Source organism: Eulemur rufifrons, chromosome 5 (assembly GCF_041146395.1).
Source record: "Eulemur rufifrons isolate Redbay chromosome 5, OSU_ERuf_1, whole genome shotgun sequence".
Taxonomy (NCBI): Eukaryota; Metazoa; Chordata; class Mammalia; order Primates; family Lemuridae; genus Eulemur; species Eulemur rufifrons.
This window is the reverse complement of record NC_090987.1, coordinates 6,859,704-6,885,941: the sequence shown is the minus strand read 5'-3', so window position 1 is coordinate 6,885,941 and position 26,238 is coordinate 6,859,704. Positions and strand designations below refer to the sequence as shown.

At 32.7% G+C, this 26,238-nt stretch overlaps 1 protein-coding gene across 1 annotated transcript in view; it reads left to right on the top strand.

The window, feature by feature from the left end:
- Positions 1–7,680: 7,680 nt before the first annotated feature.
- Positions 7,681–26,238, top strand: part of CCDC102B (coiled-coil domain containing 102B) — a 168,055-nt gene continuing 149,497 nt past the window's right edge. The window contains exons 1-3 of the mRNA XM_069468615.1: positions 7,681–8,286; positions 10,840–11,060; positions 19,751–19,859. Of these exons, the coding sequence (XP_069324716.1) occupies positions 7,681–8,286; positions 10,840–11,060; positions 19,751–19,859 (936 nt within the window). The remainder of the gene's footprint in view (positions 8,287–10,839; positions 11,061–19,750; positions 19,860–26,238) is intronic.

Genomic DNA, 26,238 nt, shown 5'->3' with positions numbered 1-26,238 from the left:
AGGAATCAAAGGCTACAAGGAGCTGTGATCATGCCACTGTACTCCAGCCTGGGCAATAGAGAGGGCTTTGTCTCAAAACAAAAAAGAAAAAAATAAGGAAAGTTCTCAAAATGATAATCTAAGTTCCTACCTCAAGAAGTTGTAAAAAAAAGAGCACAATAAACTCATGTTTAAATATGTTCTATAATGGTAATGTCCACTGAATATACTGAATAAATCAATTAAATATTAACTTCTATAATTTAAAAATATTGCTTTACTCGACCAATACAACAGAGATGACAATCTTATACAACTTCTTAGGGACTATATTTGAAAAGTTGCTTTTCTGGCTTCCCTACTCTTGAAGTCTGGGTAGGAGTGGTATAGCTTCCTTAAATCTGATCTTTCTCTTTTCCAGAAAAAACTTATCTCGCTTCGTCTTATCTAGATGCTCTCTATAGCATTTGATTAATCAGTAACCTTGTGATTTAGGGGAGCTGGGCTTTTAAAAGACTTTTCTTGAGATACAGTTTATATTTTATAGGGTAAATTTTATTTTTTGGCACCAATAATGGCCATTGTTGTTTACACTGAAAATTAAATTCTAAATCATACATAAGAAATAAACTTTAACAAACAATATCACACATACATTTATATAAATAATTTTTGCTTTAGTAAAGACTGGAGTGACTGAAGCAAAGTATTTGGAAATAGGCACAGTTATAGCTCACAAAAATCTAAATACCTTATGAAATTTCTGTTTCTGAATCCAATATTTTCTTGTTTTTTTATGTAGGATATAGTTTAGCCAATTTGGATTGTTAATGCAAAGAATGCACTGTTGACAAAATGAAATATATTTTAAGAATAAATTTTGTTTGGATTGAAAAATTTTAAGGTGGCCTTTCAAAAATAAATATGACAATCTTTGAGCTGCACTCTTCAAACTTTATTATTAAGCCTGAGAAAACTTTCCAGTCAGCTAACATAGAGTAGTTTGCCAGCTGTGCGCCAAATGGGTGTGAGAAAATATTACTGAATTATACTAACATAAAAGAGCTTTCTGTTGTTCACCAGAAAGTGTAACCAGATCTGTGAAGAACTTCTGACTTAGCTTCATACATTCTTTCAGAATAAGGTAAATGGTTTAGAAATTTTGCTTAGGAAATGCATAGGAAAATTGGGGATAGTTTGTGGTTTTGCTTCTGAAAACCTTGAAATGCACATAAATATTGAGGAATGGTGATGAATTCCATATTAAAGAAAATCTATAATTTTAATGATTTATAGCCTTTAAACAAACAAACAGAAAAAAAATAACCCCGATCTTGGACAGTATAACCCCCCTTCACCTCCAGTTTGTAGTGGAACTATGATAGGAATTATTTCATACAGTGATTTACTCACATTATAAATTAATAATAATTGTAATTTCAAGTTGTTTGCTATGTGCTCTTATTTTAACTTCTTTTTAACTAACTTTTATGGAAACAGTTATATCGTAATTTTTGATCTGTAATGAGGTTATACAAGATAGGGTTTACATAGAGATGTAAATTCCAGACTCAGAGTCACCTGTCCAACTTTGGAAAAGGATGGAATTTTTGCCATTATCAGCCTCATGCAGTGTTCATTTCAATAACATGTGCGCTCTGCCTGCTAGCCACCTGGAAATAGTGCTAAGGGTATTCTTGTATAAAAATAAGATTCTCTGAGGCTCTATACTTCCAGCACAGCTAATACTAATTTCATTTTTGGCTTAAGGTCTCAAGAAATATTTTGGCTTATTTATTTGGCACTATTAAGTTGGATTAGATTGCACATGAATATTGGGATAGTTTGTGGTTTTGTTCACTGAAACCTTGAAATGAGTATAAATATTTTAAAATGCTGATGAATTCAACAAGTGTCAGGTTTCCATACAAATAGGTAATAAATAGTATAAATACTGTATATGTTATTAGGAGAAATATATTTATTCCGCTAAACTCAAATCTTAGGTAAAATCTCTTTATGTCTCACAATTTGTACACTGGTAAGAAATTTCAGCAATATTTTAAAGCAGGACTTTCTTGAACCTGTTTGACACCCCAAGTACTGCATAAGAGTAGTTAAATAATGTATCCACCAAGAAATTATAAATTGTCTGAACCTAAATTTGTACTTGGCAGGCAAAGCACTATAAAGGTTTCAAGATGATGAGCTTGCCAGAAAACAGGAATTTTATTTTTCTAAGACTGATTACAAATGATGATTTAAAAAGCAAATTGACACTTTATAAAACAGATTATAGATTTTGGATTTCTCTTTATTCCTTTATTCATATACCAGAGAGGTCAGATGTCACTTTCAGTGTCTGACCCAAAAGGTTATTATTATAATGTAATTTTTAAACCTTTTTAAAGCATAGAAAACATAGCAATATTATCAAGTTACCATGAGGAGAGGTTATTCTGGAATAATTTATTTTAAAAGAAATGGAGATTTTTTAAATCATTGAGTATTATCTTAGAAACATATTCTTTTGTCTGAGTATTTTATTCACAAATGATTTTACTGGAAGCCTAGCCTGAAAGAAAGGCATCACATTGATTTGAAACAGTGACACATTGCTTCAACAATACTAGTAAATGGTAAGAGGTTAAAGAGACAGGAAACAATGAAGAATCTTCTAACAAAAGGCAGTGTTTACTATATAAATTCCATGTCAATTCTTTAAAATGCACACAATTTCTATCTGATCAGATCATGCAATGTATAATTCAATAATGACTCTTGGCAAGAATAAATATATGTTTTAGAGTGTTTATTTTATACTACAATGCTTTTGGAAAGTAAAATATCTAAGGTTTAAATTATTGGCAACTTGTTCAAATTTATTTTATATTATTAAGTTGCCTGCTTTGTGAAATTATTTCCTGCCTCTATACAATTTCAAAAATCTCTCATTTGCACCAACAAGCATAGACTGTAACTGTCCATATAATTTGCCACAGTGTAAAGATTTTTAAAATGTAATATTTAACCATGAGGAAAACTTGAACAACAAACGTGATGCCATATGGCTGTTCACTGTAATGGTTTCATTTATCTCGTCACAACTTTAGTTTTCACATTTAATATGCTGTACTCTCTTGCAAAACATTCCCCAAAATACATTTTTTTTGCATTAGACCCATACAAAATGCATGTTTTTATATTAATCATTTGTGCATGTTTGACAGGCCACATTTTATAATACAATATGATATTTTTCTTTTTTGAATATTAAAAACTGATCCTTCATGGCCGGGCGCGGTGGCTCACGCCTGTAATCCCAGCACTCTGGGAGGCCGAGGCGGGTGGATTGCTCAAGGTCAGGAGTTCGAGACCAGCCTGAGCGAGACCCCGTCTCTACTAAAAATAGAAAGACATTATATGGACACCTAAAAATCTATATAGAAAAAAAAATTAGCCGGGCATAGTGGCGCATGCCTGTAGTCCCAGCTACTCGGGAGGCTGAGGCAGTAGGATCGCTTGAGCCCAGGAGTTTGAGGTTGCTGTGAGCTAAGCTGACGCCACGGCACTCACTCTAGCCTGGGCAACAAAGTGAGACTCTGTCTCAACAAACAAAAAAAAAAAAAAAAAAAAAAACAAAAAAAAAAAACTGATCCTTCCTTTTCTCTTTGTTATCAGAGTATATGGATGGCATCCTAACAATAATAATTGTTTCTTAGCATTGTATTTTAAATCTGCATTAACATATTTTCTCATTGCTTATGGCTTTTGTTGTCAATATTGTGTATGCATTAGAGGTCCTATGCCTCTTAGCAGAAGAAAATCCAAAAAGTTTCATGTAGCATACATTTCCTATAGGTAAAGGGAAAACAATAATGTAAACCATAAAACAAAAATCTTTTTAGACTCTATTTTATCTGCCATGATAGTGTAACTTCAGCCAAAAATGCTTTTCTTTCTGTTCCACTTCATTCTTCAGATAATACATAAAATGCCACTTGGGACTTTCCTAAGTAAATAGGGATGTTTTGGATCACAATACGCTGTTTGCTTCTTTCAAAGACTTTGTTAAAATTTATTATTGCTAGTTTGGTTTATTGTTTATGATTATTAGCAACATCCCAGGATGGCAGAAGTGATGTCAATTTTGTTGACTTTCCTGGTAGGCTAATGGTAGGTAATCCTCTCCAATGAAGGGCCTTGAAGGGATCTAGAAGAGTTGAGTCACAGGTGCCATTAGCAAGAAAGCATAAGCTGCCACCTGAAGGATAAGAAGCCAGGGAAGGGTGGGCCTATGGAGGGAGGGGCAGGTACTGCTGCATAGCAACCAGATCACACAAAGGAGAATGGGGAGGTGAGGTTGTGCCAGGAGCAGGCACACTCGTGGTGGCTGAAGAAGCTTGGGACATGAAGTTGGAATGCCAGAGAGGAAGAGGCTGGAGGGACAGACAGGCCCCAGCCTTACAGTTCCTTTAAGCTGTGAGGAGGAGATTGAATGAACTCAAAGGACAATGTCAGAACCAGTCGACTAATTGTTGTGTTATTTAATAGTAGATATTTTAGGTTAAAAATATCTAAAATGGAAGTACACCAAATTTATTTCTGAAATAATCTAAAAGATTGAGAAGGCAATGGCTGTAATTCAGATTTCCTTGATTCCCAAACTAGTTGGCTTGATACTTTAGAGCCTTACACCCTAGTTTCCATATCACTAAGGTGGGGAAAATAATAGTACTGAGTCTTCCACCGATTCATATTAATATTATTTAGAAGTTGAGAATGTATCTTTATTACATGAAATTCAGAGCACTTTTGTAAATCTAATTTTTCATTATATTCTTCCTGTTTTTTAAGTACACTATTTCTCTTTCAAATGAGAGAAAAGAAACTGAAAAAAATTAAATAGTACAATAGTCTGAGGTGATACACTAATGACTTGTATAGCATAAGAGAAACTTTTGTGTTACCTACTAGACAGCCCGAGCTAGACAGTCTGCAGGAATTTTTTTCATTTAAGAGTCATAAGAACTCAACAAAGTATATGCTGTTTTTGTCACCTTTTATAAATAAGGATATGAGTCAAAGGCAGTTTATGTAATTTATCCAAGATCATCTGTCTAAAAGGTGGCAGAGTCAGGACTTGAACAAATAGAGTCTGAAGCCTACCATCTTACACATGTCTGCTCCTCTTTGGCAAGAAATAATATGTGAAGTAACATTATATATACATTGTAGACCTTTCACCTTTTGTTTATTTGGGTTATGTACTATATCAAAAATTATTCCCAGGAATCATGGTAGCCTGATTGTATGAGTATTTTTATAACACAAAAATCAGCACAAGGAACCAAAGAGTCAACAGCATTAAAATATTTTCTAATATATCAACGGCCTTGTGCTACAACCACTGGCAAATACTTTCTCAGTTGTCTGAGATAAAAACACAAATAGTGCACATGTATGTATAGGGAAAATGAATACTTGAATAGATACATATATTTATTAACTATCCCAATCTCAAGCAAGTTATCCTTGCTTGAGAAAACTTTTTAGAACAGGAAATACTATCCAAGTTCAAGGACTGAATGATTAAACCCAACTCATTTTTATTTAGTCAGATGTGAAAAAATACATAGTTAATTGGTAGGCAAGATCTCAATGTACCAGAATCCAATTATAGAGTCTTCAAAACACTAGTGAAATAAAAGTTAATGAGACATTTTAAAGACATTACAATTTTATGATACTGATTTATCTTGCAAACTGGCAAGGATAAATTTAATATGCTGAATTAAATTCCCTGTTTTCATTTTGGAATTCCAACCAAAAGAAGTATCATTAAATAGTGAATATGTATATATGTATATTTGTGTGTATATACATATATATATATATGTATATATATGTTCCTAATTAAGAGTTCCTTTTGTTCTTTTTTTAATGTTGGTTTTGGAATTTAGTCAGTTATATTATTATTGCCCTCTGAATTACAGTAAATGAAGGGAACAATTTCTCCAGATCAGCACTAATTCAAACATGATTGGACATATACCAAAGCTAACAAAAATAATTACAACCATGAGTCTCTATTATTATAGTAAGTATTGTAATAATGAGTGAATTGCTTTGGCACATCTACAGAACACTTGTTAAAATATGTTTTTTTGCACAAGTAAAAATTAATATTAATTGACTTTAATATTATAAAGTCTTTTAATTATGTAGTCTTAATATTAGTCTTTTAAAAATATTACATAGTCTTATTTTTCTCAATGAATAAAGGCTTATCTTGTAAGTTAGTTGGTGTAATGAAACCCATTCAGTTGATTAAATAAATGAGTCATAAGGAGGAAGTTTATGATCTGTAACTACATAAAAGCAAATGAAAAAAAGTGAGAGGAATTAATGTCATGCACATAAAATATCATCTAAGATTATTTACACCAGAAAACCATATCTGAGGATAAAAACGGGTAATCTTATACAACCATGGAACTTTATTAATTTGAAAATTAACATGCATGTTTTAAGCAATTATTTTAAAGAAAAGATTCTTCTTGTTATATTCTCAACATACCTATTTGAATATTGAATCTTTAGCAGTACTCCTGAAGTCATCTTGAACATACCCCAAGAGTCTGACTTGACACATAATATGTACTAAGAAAAAGACTGAATAAATATATTTATTACAGTTTAGTTTTAAATTTATATGTGCTTGTCTCATCCACTAGACTGTAAAATCTTTTAATACAAGGACCATCTTTTTCATATTTTATTTTTAGAGCTTATCACAATATTAGCCGTAGTAGGACATTAATTCATCTATCAGTTAGATGGGCTTTTGACTGCAGGTAACCGAAAACTCAACCATCATAGCTTAAATAAATACAGGTAATCCTTCTTACATAGCAAAGAAATCAGAGGTATGCATTCTTCATGCAGAAGTTTAGTCAGGGTCTTTTCATCTTTCTGTTTCACCATTTTAAATGTTAGGAGATGGCTGTTATACTCGCCTTCTTTCAGAACCATATCTTTGTTCAAATGGAAAGAAGAGAGAGGAAAGACAGTTTCTCATTCTGATATTCTCTTATTTTCTAGATGGGAAGCCTTCCCAGAACACTTTGCCTCACATCTCATTAGCCAGAAACAGGCTATATGCCTGCCTTGAGACTAGTGAATAGTCAATAGACGGAAGTCATTATGGAAGGCAGACTAATCATGATTTAGCCTCTGAGATTGGGATAGTGACTTATTCTTCCAGAGATTAATAGATTCTGCATTCTACCTGAACAAATCAGAGTTTAGTTAGCAGAGAAAAAGAAAACCATTATGTAGTCAGTGGACAATAAATATTGCAAGTTTTGTTTTGAAGTGTACCATGTTACAGTACAGAATTGTATTTGTTGAAATAAATTATTCATGTCATAATCTATCTCCAATTGCATGTTTATATATTTATTTGTATTTGTTTGGTAAAATTTAATATGAGCAATGTCTGTTTCTTTAAGGATAATTAAAATGCATAAATTTCTCCATATTTTTAGCAACACTGGAAAATAAAATATGGAATATTGAAAAGATGAATTGTTTTTATCAACTTTTCTTTTTAAATGTTGGTCTTGCTGTTATAATTGCAAGGGAAATTCAAGTGTGCAATTATGTCTTCTGTCTTTTCTTAGGCCTTAAAGGATAAATATGAACTTAGATTCCATTCATCGATTAATTGAGGAAACACAAATGTTTCAGATGCAGCAGTCATCCATGAAACCACACTGTGACATGGTAGCACCTTCCTCAGCCCCCAGGGATACCCGTAATCCCTGTTTCTCTCTTTATGGGCTACAATCTCATGCTGCCCACAATTTCTGTGCTCGCTCATGTAACACCAGTGAATGGGATATTTGCGAAGAACTTCGCCTGCGGGAACTTAAAGAGGTCAAGGCCAGAGCTGCTCAGATGGAAAAGACTATGCGATGGTGGTCAGACTGCACTGCCAATTGGAGAGAAAAATGGAGCAAAGTTCGAGCAGAAAGGAACAGTGCCAGGGAGGAAGGAAGACAACTCAGAATAAAATTGGAGATGACCATGAAAGAATTGAGTGCACTGAAAAAAAAACAAAGTTTGCCACCTCAAAAGGAGGCATTAGAAGCTAAAATTACTCAGGACCTGAAACTTCCTAGTTTTGTAGAGGAGTCCTTTCAACATAGAGATCAATTTCTACTTAGTTCACAAATGTCCGAGTCTATCAGAGTGGATTTGGTAAAAAGACAATTTCCTACAAAGGAGAACACAAATAGTAAGGTAAGGGAAAAAAATCCACAGAAGAACCCTGAGATTATGTGCATTTTTGAACGTCATGCCATATATAATGATGGGGATGAAGGAGACAATGACAAATCCAATGGTGACTGTATTCATCTGCTAGGGCTGACATGATAGAGTACCACCATCTGGGTGGCTTAAGCAACAGTATTTTCTCACAGTTGTAGAAGCTAAAAGTACAGGGTCAAGGTGTCACAGGGTTGGTTTCTTCTTAGGCTTCTCTCCTTGCCCCATAGATGGCCGTGTTTTCCCTGTGTCTTCACGTTGTCTTTTCCCTATGTGCATGTCTGTGCTCTAATTTCCTCTTCCTACAAGGAAACCATCACTAGGCACTGTAATGACTCCAATTTAACTCAGTCTCATCTCTAAAGGCCCTATCTCCAATAACAGTCACATTCTGAGGTACTGGGGGTTAGGACTTCAAAAATGAATTTTGAGAAGACACAATTTCAGACTGTATCAGTGATTTTATAGCAAAAATGAACCCAGCATTTTTATGTATAAAGAAAATATTTGGAAATATTTCTTTCTATTTACCCTAATTATATCAAAATTATAAATGATCCATAGAGTAGTTTGAATATTTTTCAAGATTAGGGACTCTGGCCTCACAATTAACTCTTTATAAAATGGATATTGTAGGCAAGCACCTTTAGGATCCTGCTTCACAGGATCCACTCTTGGAATTCCTTGGTGTAATTTGAATCTTGAAGTTTCTGAGAATTCTGCACAAAAAAGAGTTTTTAACAATTTTATTTACTCTACCAGTTTGTACACTTATTCATCAATGAAACGCTCCTTCTCCTCCCCCTCCCCCCCCTCCTCCTCCTCCTCCTCCTCCTCCTCCCGCCCCTCTCCCGCCTCCTCCATTTGGTAACTACTGTTAACAACCCAGGGAACATACTTGGGGAAATGTTAGGAACTCACGTTACCTCTTATCATAGCATCAGTGTGTATCGTTAACTTTGTCTACTTACTTCCTTCTCTAAATACATATTAGTTAATATCTTGCACCTCTACAATTCCATCTAAAATTTTAAGCCTTTTTATAATGTATAGAATTTGTGGTAGGTATTACTATAAATGGATTCCACTATAAATAAAAAATATATAAAGATTATAGTAACATGATTACTTCTGCTTATTTGGCCTTCTAGGGTTTTTATTTTTTATTTTTTAATTTGACAATCCAGGCTATTAGTACTTTTTTGGGAAAATTATATATATTCTCAAAATTCCATTTTATTAATGTATGTGTTTGAAAGCAGTGATAAGGATGAGGGAACATGGCTCACATAATGTTCCCTTAATTCAAAAAACTTTTGTAATTATTATAAGTCACTAGACTCTGTATTTGAGAAAATGAAGGATTCTCTTCACATGTATTATGCTAGGAAATTCTCGATATCTTGGAATTTCATCTAAAATATCTTTGTATCATTATTGTCAAGAACAAATTATACATTGTAGATATATATTAAACATTTGTTTATTGGGGAATAAACATAAGAAATTTCTTCTGTTGGTAGGACAGTAAGTATTACCTGTTGAAGAAGCTTTGATCAGATTTTCTTTTTTTTTTTTAAATTTTGGCCAGTTTCTTTGCCAGCTGTGGGCACAATGAGAAAGATACTTGCATTTGTATAGCTTGTCTGACCACAGTATTTTCCATGGAGAAAAACACATGTCTTATTTTGTTGTTTTTCACAATGATTTAGAGAATTGCAATACTAATTCTTGAGAGAATTAAGAGATGAATCATGCTAGTTAACTCAGTATCTGCATATTATTAAAAAAATAAAATAGGAAAAATGAAATATCATTGAGATTTTACTTAAACGTGACTACTCATTGAGATTTTGTTTGAACTTGGCCTTATTTCATTTAAAGCCCACGAATCAGGGCAAATGTAAATTATAGACAAATATCAATAACATGCGTTTAGTGCAGTTTTTGAATTATGCTGTAAGATTTTTGAGCCAGTGTGCTGCTCTGGTAATTGATGCCAATATTTATTAAAATTCCCCATTAAATTCTATTTGAGATTTGACTAGTGAACTAAAATAAAACAAGAAACAAGCTTGTGAAAATATTCAAGAGCTTCCTGAAAATTCTTTCTACCTTGTCTTCCAAAGAATGCTAAAAAATAATCAGTTATGTTTACTTTGAAACTCTCAAGTGTCTTGTGACAAAAGAAACTTTAAAGAGTAATTTATCAACATTAAAAAAATTCTTTACAGATGTTCAAGTTTATGCATGGTTATTTTTAGCTGTGATTAGAAAAAGAAAACAAACTGAAAGTTAAATCAGACCTTTTGAGTAATGTATATTATTATAATAAGGTAGAACATAGAATAAAATAAGTTTGAAGGAGAATGCAAGTTAGTTTTGCCATATAACGCTCTGACAAGAAAATAAAAATGTGAATTTGATGCTGTGTCATAACACTTATTTCCTTTTGAAAATGTGTTTTCTTTCTGACTCCTGAGAGATTTAAATATTCAACAATAATTGTTTTATTTTGTTTTTCAGGAAGATGGTGTGGTTATTGATCCATTAAACTTAAGCAAGCAGATGAAACCCAATCTAGATTGTATTGATTTATTCAAGAATGAGGGTTCTGGAAATGGTGTAATGAAATCTGGGCTGAGACTGCAAGCAATAAATCTGCCTTTGGAAAATGAAGTAACTGAAATTTCAGCTTTGCAGGTGCATTTGGATGAATTCCAAAAAGTCTTATGGAAGGAAAGAGAGTAAGTGCTAATCATTGTCTCCCTTAACCAAGTCTGAGTTTCAAACCTCTTAGAATTGTTAAGACTGATAAATGGGCCATTTGATAATGCATTTTACCCACATTTAGTCAGTAACTTTTAAGAATTAAAGAAATCAATTTGACATATAGTCATATTTTGAATTTTGAAAAGTAATTTACATAATAGCTTGTTAGTCTTTATCATTCTTTTAAATTGAATTTTATTGTAACCATGTTCTCATCATCTCTGGTAGATTCACTATAATTGTATTTAAATTCTTAATGTATACAGTTAAAATATCCAGTGTATTATCTAATTTTTACAGCATTCTTGGACTTTGGTGAGTCAATAAAAATGAATAAATATGTTAATTTTAATAACAAACCATAACTTGTGAGGTATTGATTCCAGGAAAAGCTGTTCTAGACAGGAATCATTGTGGTGTAGAGGAAAGAGCACTAGGCTTGTGTCTAAGTGACCTAGATATTCATCTTCGTTCTTTGTTCTGACATACTCTAGCTAAGTGGTACTGGCCATTGCCTCTTTATGAAAATAGGGGTAGTGATGTTATGCTCCTGTTATCTATTGTTGCATAACAAACTTTCTCAAACAATGGTCATTAAAACAACCACCACCACCATGTATTCTGTTCATGAATCTTGAGGTGGGCTCGGCATGGACAGCTTATCTCTCATACGTGGCTTCAGCTGGGATGGCTCCAAGGCTGGGGGTTCCTGAACAGCTGGGGATTGGGATTATCTGAAGCCTCACTCACTCATATATCTGGCAGTTGATCTTGTTTCACCTGGGAGCTCAGTTGCCACACCTGTATGGGATCTATCCACGTGGCTACTTGGCTTCCTCACAGCATAGTGGCTAGGCTGCAAGTGAACATCTTAAGAGCACAGAGTGAAATACCTGGCATTTTAATGCTTGTGCCTCAGAAGTCCATAGCATCATATCTGACCCACTTATTGGTGAAGGCTGATCAAGTTGAAGGGAGAGAAGGGTACTCTCAGGGGGAGGAGTGTCAAAATCATTTTAATAATAAGTGCATACAGGATGGGATCATTGTGCTATCTTTCCAAAATGCAATCTGTCATGGCCTTCTTCACAGAATTCTTGTAAGGATCAAACACAAATAATGTCTTGGAAAGGGGCTGGTAATGTAATTACTCTCTCTCTCTCTCTCTATATATATATATTTCTTTTTTTGATATCAGCTTAAAAAATTATTAGCACAATGTGGAATATTCAATGCACTGTAAAATGTGGTCCCAAATCTACACATAATTATTTTCTCCATCTTTTTAGTTATAAAACTCTTAATGGGCAGAATCAGAAAAGCAAAGCGGGCATGGTGGTCCTGTAATCCCAGCTTCTGGAGAGGCTGAGGCAGGAATATCGCTTAACCCAGGAGTTTCAGGCTGCAGTGAGCTATGATCATGCCATTGCACTCCAGCCTAGGCAATAGAGTGAGACCCTGTATCTAAAAAAAAAAAAAAGAAAAAAGAAAGAAAGAAAATCAAGGGGACTACATAGGGATATATAACCCAATATATAAATATAAGTGTATATTACATAGTGGTTTTAATTTCCCTGGTTTCAATGTACTGAAAAAGGGATAAATATAGAAATATAGGTTTTCACAAATACTGTGAGCTCTTTATTTGCCATTCATTTTCTGACAGCCAGAAGTTTCCCATTAGTCCCTCTGAAATGTATGAATGCCACCAATTCCTTTCTTCACATTCTTTGTCTATACTTCACCATATTAAATAGATTGTAATATAATGCAAGATTCTGTGTACAGAATAAATTCTTATTATTTTATCACCAAGTATAAATTCCTAACAGAGACAATCAACATTAGTAGAAAAGAGAATAAAATTGAATTTTTTAGGTTTGTACACACATTACCAGCAAGTTTTATCTAAACCTATAGGTCTCCCTCATGTTCTAACCCTGTGTTTTTATTTCTGGGAGGATTTAACTCTTTGGTTGTCATGGACTTCTTTCAAGCCCACTCATAGTGCTACTTCACTGATGTAAGAGGAGTGATGTGAATCTGCTTTTTCCTAGATGTAAACTTTCCTATCCTAAGGTTCCAGTTTAATGATATGCATGTGCTATCTTTACACACTCATACACATCTACACAACATTTTGACTTCCTTGGAATAATGAACAATCCTCAGAGTAAGTAAATTCTCTAATTCTCAGCAACTTCAGTATCTGAACCATAGACAGGCCAAAGAGTAAGAGGGAAAAGGAACCTTTGATTTGGCTCTGTCGCCTTTCTCTCCTCTTTAAGGAAACAATCTCATGGATATATGAGTCATGGTGCATGTGTCCATGAATCAACATTTGCGAGCAATCCCCATGAGGCAATTGCACTGTTTTTTTTCTATCACAAAAGAATGTTTCCCAAGAATATAGTATCTGCTATTACTATAAGTCTGGCAGATCTTTTAAATTCTTCCTCCTGGAATCATAGCAAGTGGGTGGCTTGAGTTGAGATGTGAATGCAGTTTTTTCTATGTTTCCATCTAGTGGGAAAATTCTCTTGACTAGTGCACCAAAATCAGCTTGGGAAACTCAGGGGCTCATTTTTACCATTGTTTCTGCTTAGAACCTCCTCATCAACTAAACTAAACTTTATTGTTTTATTTGCATTCTGAGTATGGTTCAGTTTTAGGACTAATCATCCAGTGTACGAAAGCTTCTTATATACTAAGAATTTATATATTTCTGATGAATTATCAATGAACTGTTTTGACATTTAGATTCAGTTTTCAAATTCTCCTATATATAGCACCTTTATCCCTTATAAATGCTTATATATGCACCTTTATCCCTTATATATCTCCTATATATAGCACCTTTATCCCTTATAAATTCCTTATATATGCTTGCTTTGTGTTATTTAAGCTGTGCTTTAGTCCTCCTTTTCCATGTTATTTTATTTTCTTTCTCTTTCTTTTTCTTTCTTTCTTTCTTTTTTTTTTTTTTTTTTTTTTGAGACAAAGTCTCATTCTGTTGCCCAGGCTAGAGTGCAGTGGTGTCAGCCTAGCTCACAGAAACCTCAAACTCCTGAGCTCAACTGATCCTCCTGCCTCAGTCTCCCATGTAGCTGGGACTACAGATGCACCACTGCACCCAGCTGATTTTTTCTATTGTTGGTAGAGATGGGGGGGTCTCACTGTTGCTCAGGCTGGTCTCAAACTCCTGACCTCAAGGGATCCTCCCGCCTTGGCCTCCTAGAGTGCCAGGATTACAGGCGTGAGCCACCACGTGCCACCTAATTTATTTTCTACATAAGAAAATTTGTATGTTCCAATTATATGCTTTGCTTCATTAAATACTGATTTTTTTCTTAATAAAATGAGATTTAAAATCCTGGTGAGAAGGGGCAGCAAACTGAAAATGCTTCATAGTATATTTTATATACATATATGAAAGAGATTTATATTTCATGAATATATACATATTTCTCAATTGACATAATGAATAAATTCACATGCAAATCTGGTTAATATTGTTTAATGTGGTTACGTATTAAAAATTCAGGCCTCCTTTATTTATTAACTCACTGTCACAAATGCAATGTTTGCTAAATCTTTACCATGTTTTGACTGTCCAGTATCTATTTTGGGCTTGGGCAACCTACTACCTAATGAAACAACATCTACATCTCTTAATAGGCTATAAAATGCTAGTAGATCTCTACCATAGTATCCCTTGCAATGAGGGTGTAGACACTTTACCTAGGAACAGCTAATCAGATGTTACCACCTAGACTTTTAAGCCCAAGCTAATGCTCCAAGGAAGTGGAGAACACCTAGAAGCCACCCTGGTGAAAAGGGAGGCAGCTGCAGTAGCTACATCTTGTTTCCAGAGGTACTGTGTCCTCTGATCCCTAGTAACATCACTCCTTGTCTCAAACTGGTGATATTGAGGTACTGCTGTGATATCAGTACCTTAATGATGGCTATAATAATGTGCTCATGGGAAGATTTCTATGGTTTATCATTAGCGTTTCTGGATGCATGTGTTCCTTAGAGATCTCCTAGAGATTTTTTGAGGTATTAATATTTTTTCCGACTCAAATTAGCTAATTTGAATAGATTTGCTTCCTGAGTATATAATTCACACCAGGTGAGAGTATAGGCAACAGGTAGGAAGGCTACAGGTAGTGGGGGCTTCACAGGGCCAGTTTTATGGCAAGAAAGTAGGTCTTGTCCCTGGATGTTTCACCTCCAAGCATTGTTCTATGGCCCTCCTGGAGATCTGCCAGTGTAATGCATTTTTAAAATACAGCTCTTCTTAAATTAAATTAATAATATATGGCTTTGCACCTAAGAACACCTAGTGCTGAAAGATATAATTAAAAATAGTTGGGAGTGCATTTCCAAAACAACACATAGGTTGCTTATTAAAAGCATATTTGTAAATTGTGCTGCTATAAACATTCGAGTGCGGATTTTTTTTTATAGAATGTCTTTTGTTCTTTTGGGTAGATGCCCAGTAATGGGATTGCTGGATCAAATGGTAGATCTACTTGTATCTCTTTGAGGTATCTCCATATTGCTTTCCACAGAGGTTGCACTAGTTTACAATCCCACCAGCAGTATATGAGTGTTCCTATCTCTCCACATCCATGCCAACATTTGTTGTTCTGGGACTTTTTGATAAAGGCCATTCTCACTGGATATAAATGATATCTCATTGTGGTTTTGATTATCATTTCCCTGATGATTAGAGATGTTGAGCATTTTTTCATATGTTTGTTGGCCATTATTCTGTCTTCTTTTGAAAAGTTTCTGTTCATGTCCTTTGCCCACTTTTTGATAGGGTTGTTTGATTTTTTTCTTGCTGATTTTCCTGAGTTCTAAACAGATATAGCACCTCTTGCATTTTCCTGGATAGAGCTGGAACCCATTCTACTAAGTGAAATATCCCAAGAATGGAAAAATAAGCACCACATGTACTCACCATCAAATTGGTTTTAACTGAACAACACCTAAGTGCACATATAGTAATAACATTCATTAGGCATTGGGTAGATGGGAGGGGGAGGAGGGGATGGGTATATACATACATAGTGAGTGTGATGAACACCCTCTGGGGGAAGGATACGCTTGAAGCTCTGACTCAGGGGTGGGGGGGGTTGAGGAGGGCAATATACGTAACCTAAACATTTGTACCCCCATAATATGCTGAAATAAAAAAAATTAAGTTAAATTTAAAAAAGTATATTTGTAAAAATTTTATTAACAATTCAATACTAACTCTAGATTTGGATTGGAGAACAATGGATATATTATTTTGATTTGGCAAAAACATTTTGATAATAGACCCTTTCAGAAAATGCTGACAATATTGTTCAATGAAATTTCCTACAGTTCAAAAGTGATTAATATTTATTTCTAGATATTAACATTTCAGGACCTTTCATCCCTGAGAAATAGTTGAGTAATATTTTTGTCTAAATATTCAAAATTAACTTCTAATTATTATGGGATCATGATAGTTAACAAAGTATCAAATAATTGCATAGAGATATAACCACATCTTTCCATAAAAATAATTTTTGTTCATGGTTTATCTTTTAGATCCTGCTAATTTTATATACTTTAGCAATATGAGTTCTAAAATGTTATGTCATCATATTAGAGAAAAGAATTTTGTTCTTATAAAGAATGTGTATGTGAAATATGCAATATACTTTAGTGTAAATATTAGGTTTTCTTTTGTCTTCTTGTAGGCCAATTGAATGACAATAGTATATATTTCAATTATAAATTTAACTATAGAACTCATCAATTATGAAAATCTCTCTGACATAGAATAAATCGATTAGACCAGAAAATTAAGGATTTATAGAGTGCCCTCTGCTGCACAAATTTAGATGTGCAATGTTCTTAATGTTTGCTTACAGAGTCACAAAATTTTTGATGGGGCCATAATAAAAAAATTCAAGTATCACGTTGTCATTAAATAAGTTTTTATGAATTGCCTGTTTTCTCATGCTCCTGACCAAATTGCAACTTTTTACATAGTAAATATGCATGATTTTCTTTCAGGAAACTATTACATATCAGTTATCTTATTTAAGATGTATATATTACTATCTTTGAAAACGTACTAATTTACCTCATTTTTTATTTTTAATTTTTTTAAATTTTCCTTAAATAGTAACATAAATTGTTATCCATTCATTTTAATTTACTTTGGCAAAATTTTATTATTTTTATTGATGGGCTGGTTTTGAATATTATTCTATGTCTAGATGTAATCTAGATGTAATTATATATTTAGATTATATCTATATATGTAACTGAAATTAAAATTTAATAAGTTTAATATATAATGTAAAATGATCTTCTTGAACTACTTATAAAATCCTGAAAGAATAGTTACCCTAATAATTTTGATGACATTTTTGAGGATCCACATTTATTCCCTAGTAATCATAAATCATTTTTATACTAATGTGAGCTTTTATTGCTTTGAAACATTTGACTTTCTTTTGAGTTTTTAAATTATTTGATTAAAGTGTAATAGGAAAAGCAGGTATTTGATTTTTCAACATGTGTGATTTTGAACTGGTAAATTAAAAAATTTATATTAAAATTATCAAGTATAATTTTTTATCATTCTATTTATAAATAAAATAATTATCAAAATTAATCTGAAGGGGAAAATTTATCAATGTTTGCTCTTTTACATAAATGTAGTTAATTAAAACCTTTAATAAAATTATTTTATTAATTTAACATATTCTATTTGCTTTTTGTTTTTTAATTACTGACAAAATACTCCCAAGTTCTACTCAGATAAATCTAATAAATTAAAATGATAAATATGGTGATTCTTAAACATGCTAATGAAGTTACAAACTTATTACCATTTTATTGTACTTTTCAACTTAAGTTCACAAGTCTAAGTCAATACTCAATGTCTTTTAAGCATTCTAATATGCTTAAAAAGTACTCAAATGTCAGATATGCAACCTATTTCAATGTATAATGGTTTGTATATATGCTTCTAAATTTAACAGGAAATTATTAATATTTGGTAATTTGGTTGTTATTTCTATTACTTAATTCTATTCTCTTGACATCCAAAAACAGCTACTAGGACGAAATTTGTATTATGATAAGCAACTTGGGTGTCATCAATTGGCTAAGTTTGCTTATCTATCAGAAATTTTGGCTGGGGTTTTTCATCTAAAGCTATAGACATTCATATGTAGTGTTCATGAGACCTAGACTTTCATGTTAAACCTTTTGTTTGTTAATTTTGTTTAATATATTTGCTGTGTTAATAAGGGATTACAGATCACTGTCCTATAAATGAAACTTTGTACCATTTTTGTTGCAACCCAAGTCTTTTGAGGCTAAACTAAGCTCTAATTCTTTTATATCCTTTCTCAATTTTATGGCTTGATTCATGCAAATATAATTATATAACTTTTTAATAGGCTCCTTATCCATTTAATTGGATTAAACTAATATATTTACAGCCTAACACTGTTTTGAATTATTCTCATAGTATTGCTACCAGGAAGAGTCATATTTCTTATAAATATGTATGTGGCATTCAATTTTGATTCTGCATGCATTTTCTAGCTCTGTGAATGTGTTTCTAAGACCTTTCTAGTGACATTTAACATCACTAAAATAGATTTGTGTATGTATATTAGTTGATCTTAAGTACAATAAGGCTGTAACTAACAATCTCAAAATCTCAATGTCTTATAACAATTAGAATTTATTTAGCTGGAGCCCAGACACCCAAGTTGTCTTCAAACTTCTGCTTCTGTCACATCTGCTAATATCCTGTTATTAAAGCCTAAGATCTGGGGATGAAGATATTGACTCTGTCCATAGAAATAGAGGGAAAACACTGAGTATTTTTTGACAGTAATCTAATCTACCACACAGATAAGGACAGGCCAATTAGAAAGGGCTATATATGCAAATTACAACCAGATATAAAGCAATTATTTTCAATGACTCACTCTAATGACCATTGTGAGGAAAAAAAAATTCAGTGGTTGAGATATTAGAGGACCAAATTTTACTTCCAGTGCTGTTGCTAGTTCTACAAATGGAGAAATTAATTTTAATTATTTTATAATATTTAAATAAAGACCCTACTGAAATTGCTTTATTAAAACAAAATTGAAAATAATTTAAAAATATTTTTATATCCCCAATAGATGACTGATTTTTTAAATTGTTAGGTGGTCTCCTCGAATTCTGTGTCATCTCAAAGGATTCTTCATTTATATACAGTCACAATATGAAGATGGATAAAAACCATGTTAAAATTAGAAACATACATCTCCTATGTGAGGAAATAATATGAATAAGAGGAATTGAGAGAAATGTATGACATTCATAAGAGAAATCAGGCAGAATGTTGATACTGGCAAAAACCAAATTAAACCAAATTAAATATATTTAATCTACAGTAAAGTTAATTCACAGAACTATAATAGACTAAATCAAGTTTTATTCAATATTTGTAATTTTTAATAAGTTGGAAAATGTTTTCTCTCATTGTAATCATATACAAATATCAAAAATTAGAAAAATAGAAAATATAAAATTAGATGCATTCCTAAAATTATTTTAGAATTATATGTCTATTTTCCTTTCTTTTATTTCTTAAATGATTTAGAATGCGCACAGCTTTGGAAAAAGAAGTAGAACGACTGGAGTCAGCTTTGTCTCTGTGGAAATGGAAGTATGAAGAGTTAAAAGAATTGAAGCCGCAAAATGTGAAAGAGGTATGAGGACATATGATATAAAGGAAAAATGAAAACAGGATTTTTTTCCTTTGGATATGTAAGATAGTGGGCAGAAGGCCCAAAGATTCAACAGACATGAGGAAGGGAGGTTAAAAAATTGAATTTTCTCTGTAAGAGGAATATGCGAAATCACATGCCAATAGTAGGCTTAGTCAAATTCAGTCTATAAGAAATTTTGTTTTAAATAACAAATTTTTGCAGTTTTATGTTAGTCTTTATTTATTTAAAAAAATTTAATTTTATATAAATAGGGTGTACAAATGATGTTTTGTTGTACTTATCAATAGTGAAGTGGTAAATGATCAACTACATGACTCAATTAATTACACATTGTAGGCCATTTGAGGGGAGTGCCAAAAATGTCTAATGATATCAGGACATTTACCATAAGTAATTTTATCTTATTCTTTCATGAATAGTCTAAAAATAGCAATTTATCTCAAGTGCATTTAGGTTCTTTTCATATTGACATCATAGTTTTCAGGATCAGCCTCTTGCCTTTATACCTTTCTTTAGCATTTTCATCAATAAAATGCTGTCATGAACCCTTCCCATTTCAATGATTCACAAATATTTATTATTTAAATGATATTAATTTTACGTATTCTGTTTACTAAAGCATTGTACCAAGTAAGTATGTGGGAAAGAATAATGAGTAATGAAAAGAAAAATAATGGGCAAAAGTAATGACAAACTAATTTCATATGAGTTAACATTTAGTGGGTGTGTGTGCAATGTCTATATTTACATATATATATACACACATACACGTATACATAAATTCACAATATTTATATGCATAGATACCTTTCTCTGGGTTGTGTGAACATTTACAATAACTTAATATATACTGGAAAAATATTTCATGACACAAAAATTATATTATGTTTAGAGCACATGTGTATATATTCTATAATATAATGGGTTCTAAATTTGACTGAGAAAGCGAATATTTAAGATGAAACTAGTCTTAAATTGAAATTAAAAAAAAAAAAAAACATGTATTCACTATCTCTTGCCACTAGTGTGCAGTACAGACTTGGTAATGTTACTCTTTGTTTTATAAGCCTTCTTTTTATTCAAGTAACATTTATGTAGCAAATGTTTTGAGAAAAAGTCATACGTTTGAATGGTTTACAAAGCAATATGTATATTGAAAAATGTTTAATGTTTTCTGTTCAAAGATGATTTTTGGTAGCAGATCTGAAAATCTCCATTCTAAATTGCTTAACAAAGTTACGTAAGTGAGAGAAAAAATAAAACGAATGTGGCTTTATACAGAGTAAGTTGGGTCTGCATTTGATGACCATACAGAAATATATACTAAGCTATATATGATGCTTTTGCTAGATAAAATGCTGACAGGATTTTGAGAGGGAAGTTTTGAGTGTATGTTGCAATTAGATGAATTACAAAGCTGAACAATGAATGACAATGAATGTAAAAAGAATTGTTTTTCATACAACAAAAAGTTATAAATATAAGTAAAGAAAAAATATTATTTGACTTTTTTATATAGGATTATTTAAATTTTTTTCTTTTTACTTCCTAATAATGAATTTATTATGTTCTTAGGAATTTTTAAAAGAAATGTGGTATGTACATATGTTAAATTATTTTTATAAAATATGATGAAATATTTAAAAAATATTTAGAACTGAAAAAATAAGAATACTTAGTCATGTGCAATTATCTATATATTATTTGTTTAATTGCTTTTATATTGGGATATAACAGACAAGAATTTTAAACTACATTTAGAAATGGCACTGTAGGGTAAATATAAGTGTAAAGTATTCAAAGTCCCCCTACAGTTGAATGACAATCAGAAAAATATGTGCCATGGTGCATCCTTTGAAACTTCATATGAATTACCCTTTGTTACTCGCCTTCTCGAAAATTCTGTTAATGACCTTTGCATTCAGTGCAGCTCTTCATCTCTAAAAATATGTGAATACAAGTATAATTCTTTCGAAGATGCCTAAAACTGTTAAAAAGCAAATACATGCCTGGCTAAGAACTGCTGATGGAAAGATTAGCAATTGTTAGGGTTAGAAACAGACGTGCTTTATTAAATAGACCTAGATTTTTAAAAATGTATTTTTAAGTCTGGTATGCTCTGGAAGGATATAATTCTTAAATTACTGACATTTAGAAAGGAGACGAGATAAGAATTTAATTGTAAAATCTTACTACTTAAAATATAACCAAGACAATGCATAGTAGAGGTAATTATATCCCAAATGCTCTTCCCATGCTGGATTTAATAGTTATTCATCTTTTCCTTTGGGAGTCTGTACATATTGATTCAGAATGAGATGTTGAATTCTGAGTGTGCTGAAATGAACATTTCCATGAAATTTCATGGTCTAGAGGATAAAATATTCATGTAAGAAACACTGATTACAAATAAATATGGTAACTCAGTTTAAAAATCAATAACTCTGATGCTTTCCCTGATGGAAGAGATCCTTTGCCATATGTGAGAATACTGCTAATATCTAAAAATTAGTCTCTAGATGAAAATTTTTTCTTTGAAAATGGTATGATTTTATGTGATATCTTTTTATGGGTTTTATTAAAAACTATCTTTTGTGATCATAACAATATGCCTAGTAGTTTATAATGTTGTTTTATAAATGTTCATAGATAAATATTCATATTTATAGAGACACAGGCATTGTGGGGCTCCTTTATGGTACTTATAGCTTACATTGAACCCTTATTTCAAGAACCTCAAAACACTTTTCTGAGTTAGGGAAAATAGAAGATTAGAATTACTAGTTATATGTAGCTAAAATTCTATGCCTATCCCTTATTTTTTGAAAAGGTATGTCATATGGAAGCTATTCTGTACAAATCAAGACTGGTCCTTGAAGATACTTATTAGAAATAGATGTATGGTAGAATATTAGTGCAGTTGAGCTCAAAGGTACTTTGAAACACTGTCTTTTATTGCTACTTCTATGGAACAATTAAAGAAATTGTTCCATAGAAGTGACTAAAAACATTAATGTATCTTCTGAATTCTACCTCAGAATGTATCTCTTCCCATTCCTTTCCATCTCTGCAACTTCCCCAGGCAGAGCTGTCATAACCTCTTACTTTGCCTTCTCCTTCCAGGTCTCTTCACAACCACTGTTGACCTGTTTGAACTTGTTTTCTACCCACCAACCAGGGTGATACTTCTAAAACATTAGATTGCATCATATTACCCCCTTCCTTGAAACACTTCAATGGCTTCCCTTTTACTTAAAGTATAGCTGCCTTTCAAGTAATTTGGAAGTCCAAGGAAATCCAAGTCCACCTGGCTACATCATCAGATGCTGATGGTTCCATGGATACCCAATGATGATATCACTCTTTCCTACCCTAACTGCTCTAACAAGTAATACCAAAATTCCAGTAAATAATACTCAATAGATGATTAGTTTTGACTCATGTACAGTCCCTACCTGTATTTGGAGGGCAGCTTTCTCCTTCTATTCAGTGACTCTGCCATCCCCTAGGTTCTCAGAGGTCACGCAGCTAGACACTGTGCATCTGACTAGAGATTACAAAAATGAGACAAAGGAGGATCACATAGGGATGACTTACATGGACCAGGAATGGGAGTATACAGTATTTCCACTTATAATTCACAGATGAGTACTCATTTGCATAGCAACACCTATTGTCAGGAATGTTGAAACATGTACTTAAGCTATATACCAAGAAGAAACATAAAATGAATTTGGCAAGCATCTAGTTTCTGTTGCAGAAGTCAATATAGTAATATTAATATATGTTATTAAGAGAGCGTGAGTTAAAATATTTTTTTCATTATTATTGATAAATATATTGTAAAGACTTTGGCTCATATTTAAGAGAATGGGCTTCTTAATCCTGAATCCTTCTATTAAGAGCTTGACTGACATCCACACAGCTGGGCTGGACTGGTGGAAATTTGTTTTTCACATGGGACCCTTTCACTCTATGTCCTATGTTCTCGAGAAAGATTGCAGAACGTGTGCTTCTCGCCGATATCACTTTCCCAAAGAAATGGGGGGAGAGAAAGGAGCAGAACTGTGTCTACTCAGTTTTCCCTTCGAAATTCACTAATCAGATAATTCCCTCTTCCTTCTTGGTGGGAAGGAGTAATATATGGATGGACACTTGAAGTCTTAGAGAGTTGCAGGCCACAATGCTTTGAGTAGACAGGTTTCCTCCTTTACCATTGCCCATTGCCCACATGCTTTCACTTCTGCAATGAGTCTCCTCTCTCTTCTTTGTCATTCTCCCTTGTCCATGCTAACCTCTAGCTATACTGGACTTCGCTCATCAGATGAACCAAATGTCTTCCTGCTCTATGGCTGAGTCCACGCTGCTTTCTCTGTCTAGAACATCACACACAGTTCTTTCCCCTCCTACCTGCCAGCCACATCTTGTCATTTCCCTCAGGTTACACATCACTCCATTGAAAATGAATGGCTTTTATCCAAAGTATATTTCCTTTCCTAGTTTCCCTCAAAGCAATGTGTAAGATTGTTAAAAGAGCTTATCAAAAGGAGTGGTTATTTTTGTATTTGCTGTCTGTACGCCTCTCCCTTTGAACTGTCAGCTTCACGAGAATGTAGATCATGTCTGCTTTATACACCTCTCAGTACACAGTGATGAACCAATGTGCTTAATAATTTGTGGTGAATGTTAAATGAATGAAGCATTGTATTAACACTTTTCTTACTAGCTATAAATACTTATATTTCTGAACAGTGGCTTTGGCTATAGTGTGAAGTGAGTAGTTGAGTTCCTAGATTTGTCTTTTTTTAGCCAAATGAATCTATTACTCTCCATCCCTAAGGATTTTAGATTTTCCAGGGCACTGGAATGAACCTTCACCCATGAACCGCTATCCTTCATGAAAGTCTGTTCAGCTTGTTCTGTATATTACATGAATTAGCTTATGAGGCCAAAGAATGATGCAGATAAAACACCACAGTAGGATTCTGCAAATGTATAAGAAAAATGAAGCATATGGGACACCATTTGGCTAATATAAGTAACTTCAAGACCTTTTAAACAAATGTAATTAAGAATAATATAAGCACGAAATTACATAAGTCACAATTAATTAAACTACTAGTGGATAATTTATAGACATTGTCAAGGTAACCCTCAGAACACTGAGATGACTTACTTAACTCTAAGATTATTATGAGAATTATGAAGGAAAATTGGGCTAGTTAGAATCTACTTGTAGAAATGCAAAATGATTTTAAAAAGTTAGGTTAAGTTAAGCAATACTATTTTAAAACTTAAAACAGCTAATATTTAACACCAACTAATATTTAATTAATTTATGCAAGTTAATAGTTTGAGAATAATGAGAAGAGTAGACCGAAAAGAAATAAAGGACAAAGTATCTAAGTGAGTTACGGAGGTAATTACTTCACACAATGGCAATGTCTCACATGGTAGGTAGCATTTGGTCTATGAAACATCTTTATTTTATATCCCAGGTGATGGGATATTTTCCAGTGATCATGCCACATAAATTCAAAGTTTCTGTTTTTTTTTTTTTTTTTTTTTTTTCTTATCGAAATCCTTTTACAGGAACATTCAGTTAAGACCACTCCATACATAAGGATCCTCCTCTTAGTAAATGGCCTAGTTTTATTTCTTGGAGGACCAGTTTTCATGTTGAAATGAAGATTAGACCAGGTCACCTGCCTTCTTTTCTTTTTTCAGAGGATATGCCCACTTCCCCCTGCTTCCCTGTACTGGCACCAAAAGTACTAATTACATACCAGGGAGTGAAAAGTCAGTTTGAAAACAGATACGTGTATTATCTCATTTTAAAACTTCTATCTCTATGATATAAAAACATTTGGAGTGATAAATTTAAAATTATTCTTTTCAAATACATTATATATCACTTTTTACCCCATAAATATAAACATCCCCACTTTTTTCACATATATAATTTAAGGGCAAGGAACCTAGGAATAGGACTTCATAGTATGTTAAAGTTTGGATGGGACATGTTTGTATATAATAAGATAAAAGTGATTACATAAGGAATACTGGTTGGAAAATGACTAACATTCTTTTTCCTTGTTAGCATATCTGAACCAAATACAATATAAATCATGATACCCTTCTGTAATTCTGCCAGCTTATGCTATCTTAAGTTAAAGGATGGTTTATTTTGGTTAATGGATGTTAACATTAATGTGTCATCACCACTCACATCCTTTGAAGAAAGATAATCACTTCCAAAAGATATGCTTACGAACTCACCAATAAAAATTTTAAAAAATTTGCATAGGACAGATAAAATCTAAAATACAAAACAATTTCTATGTGTATAGTTCACTAG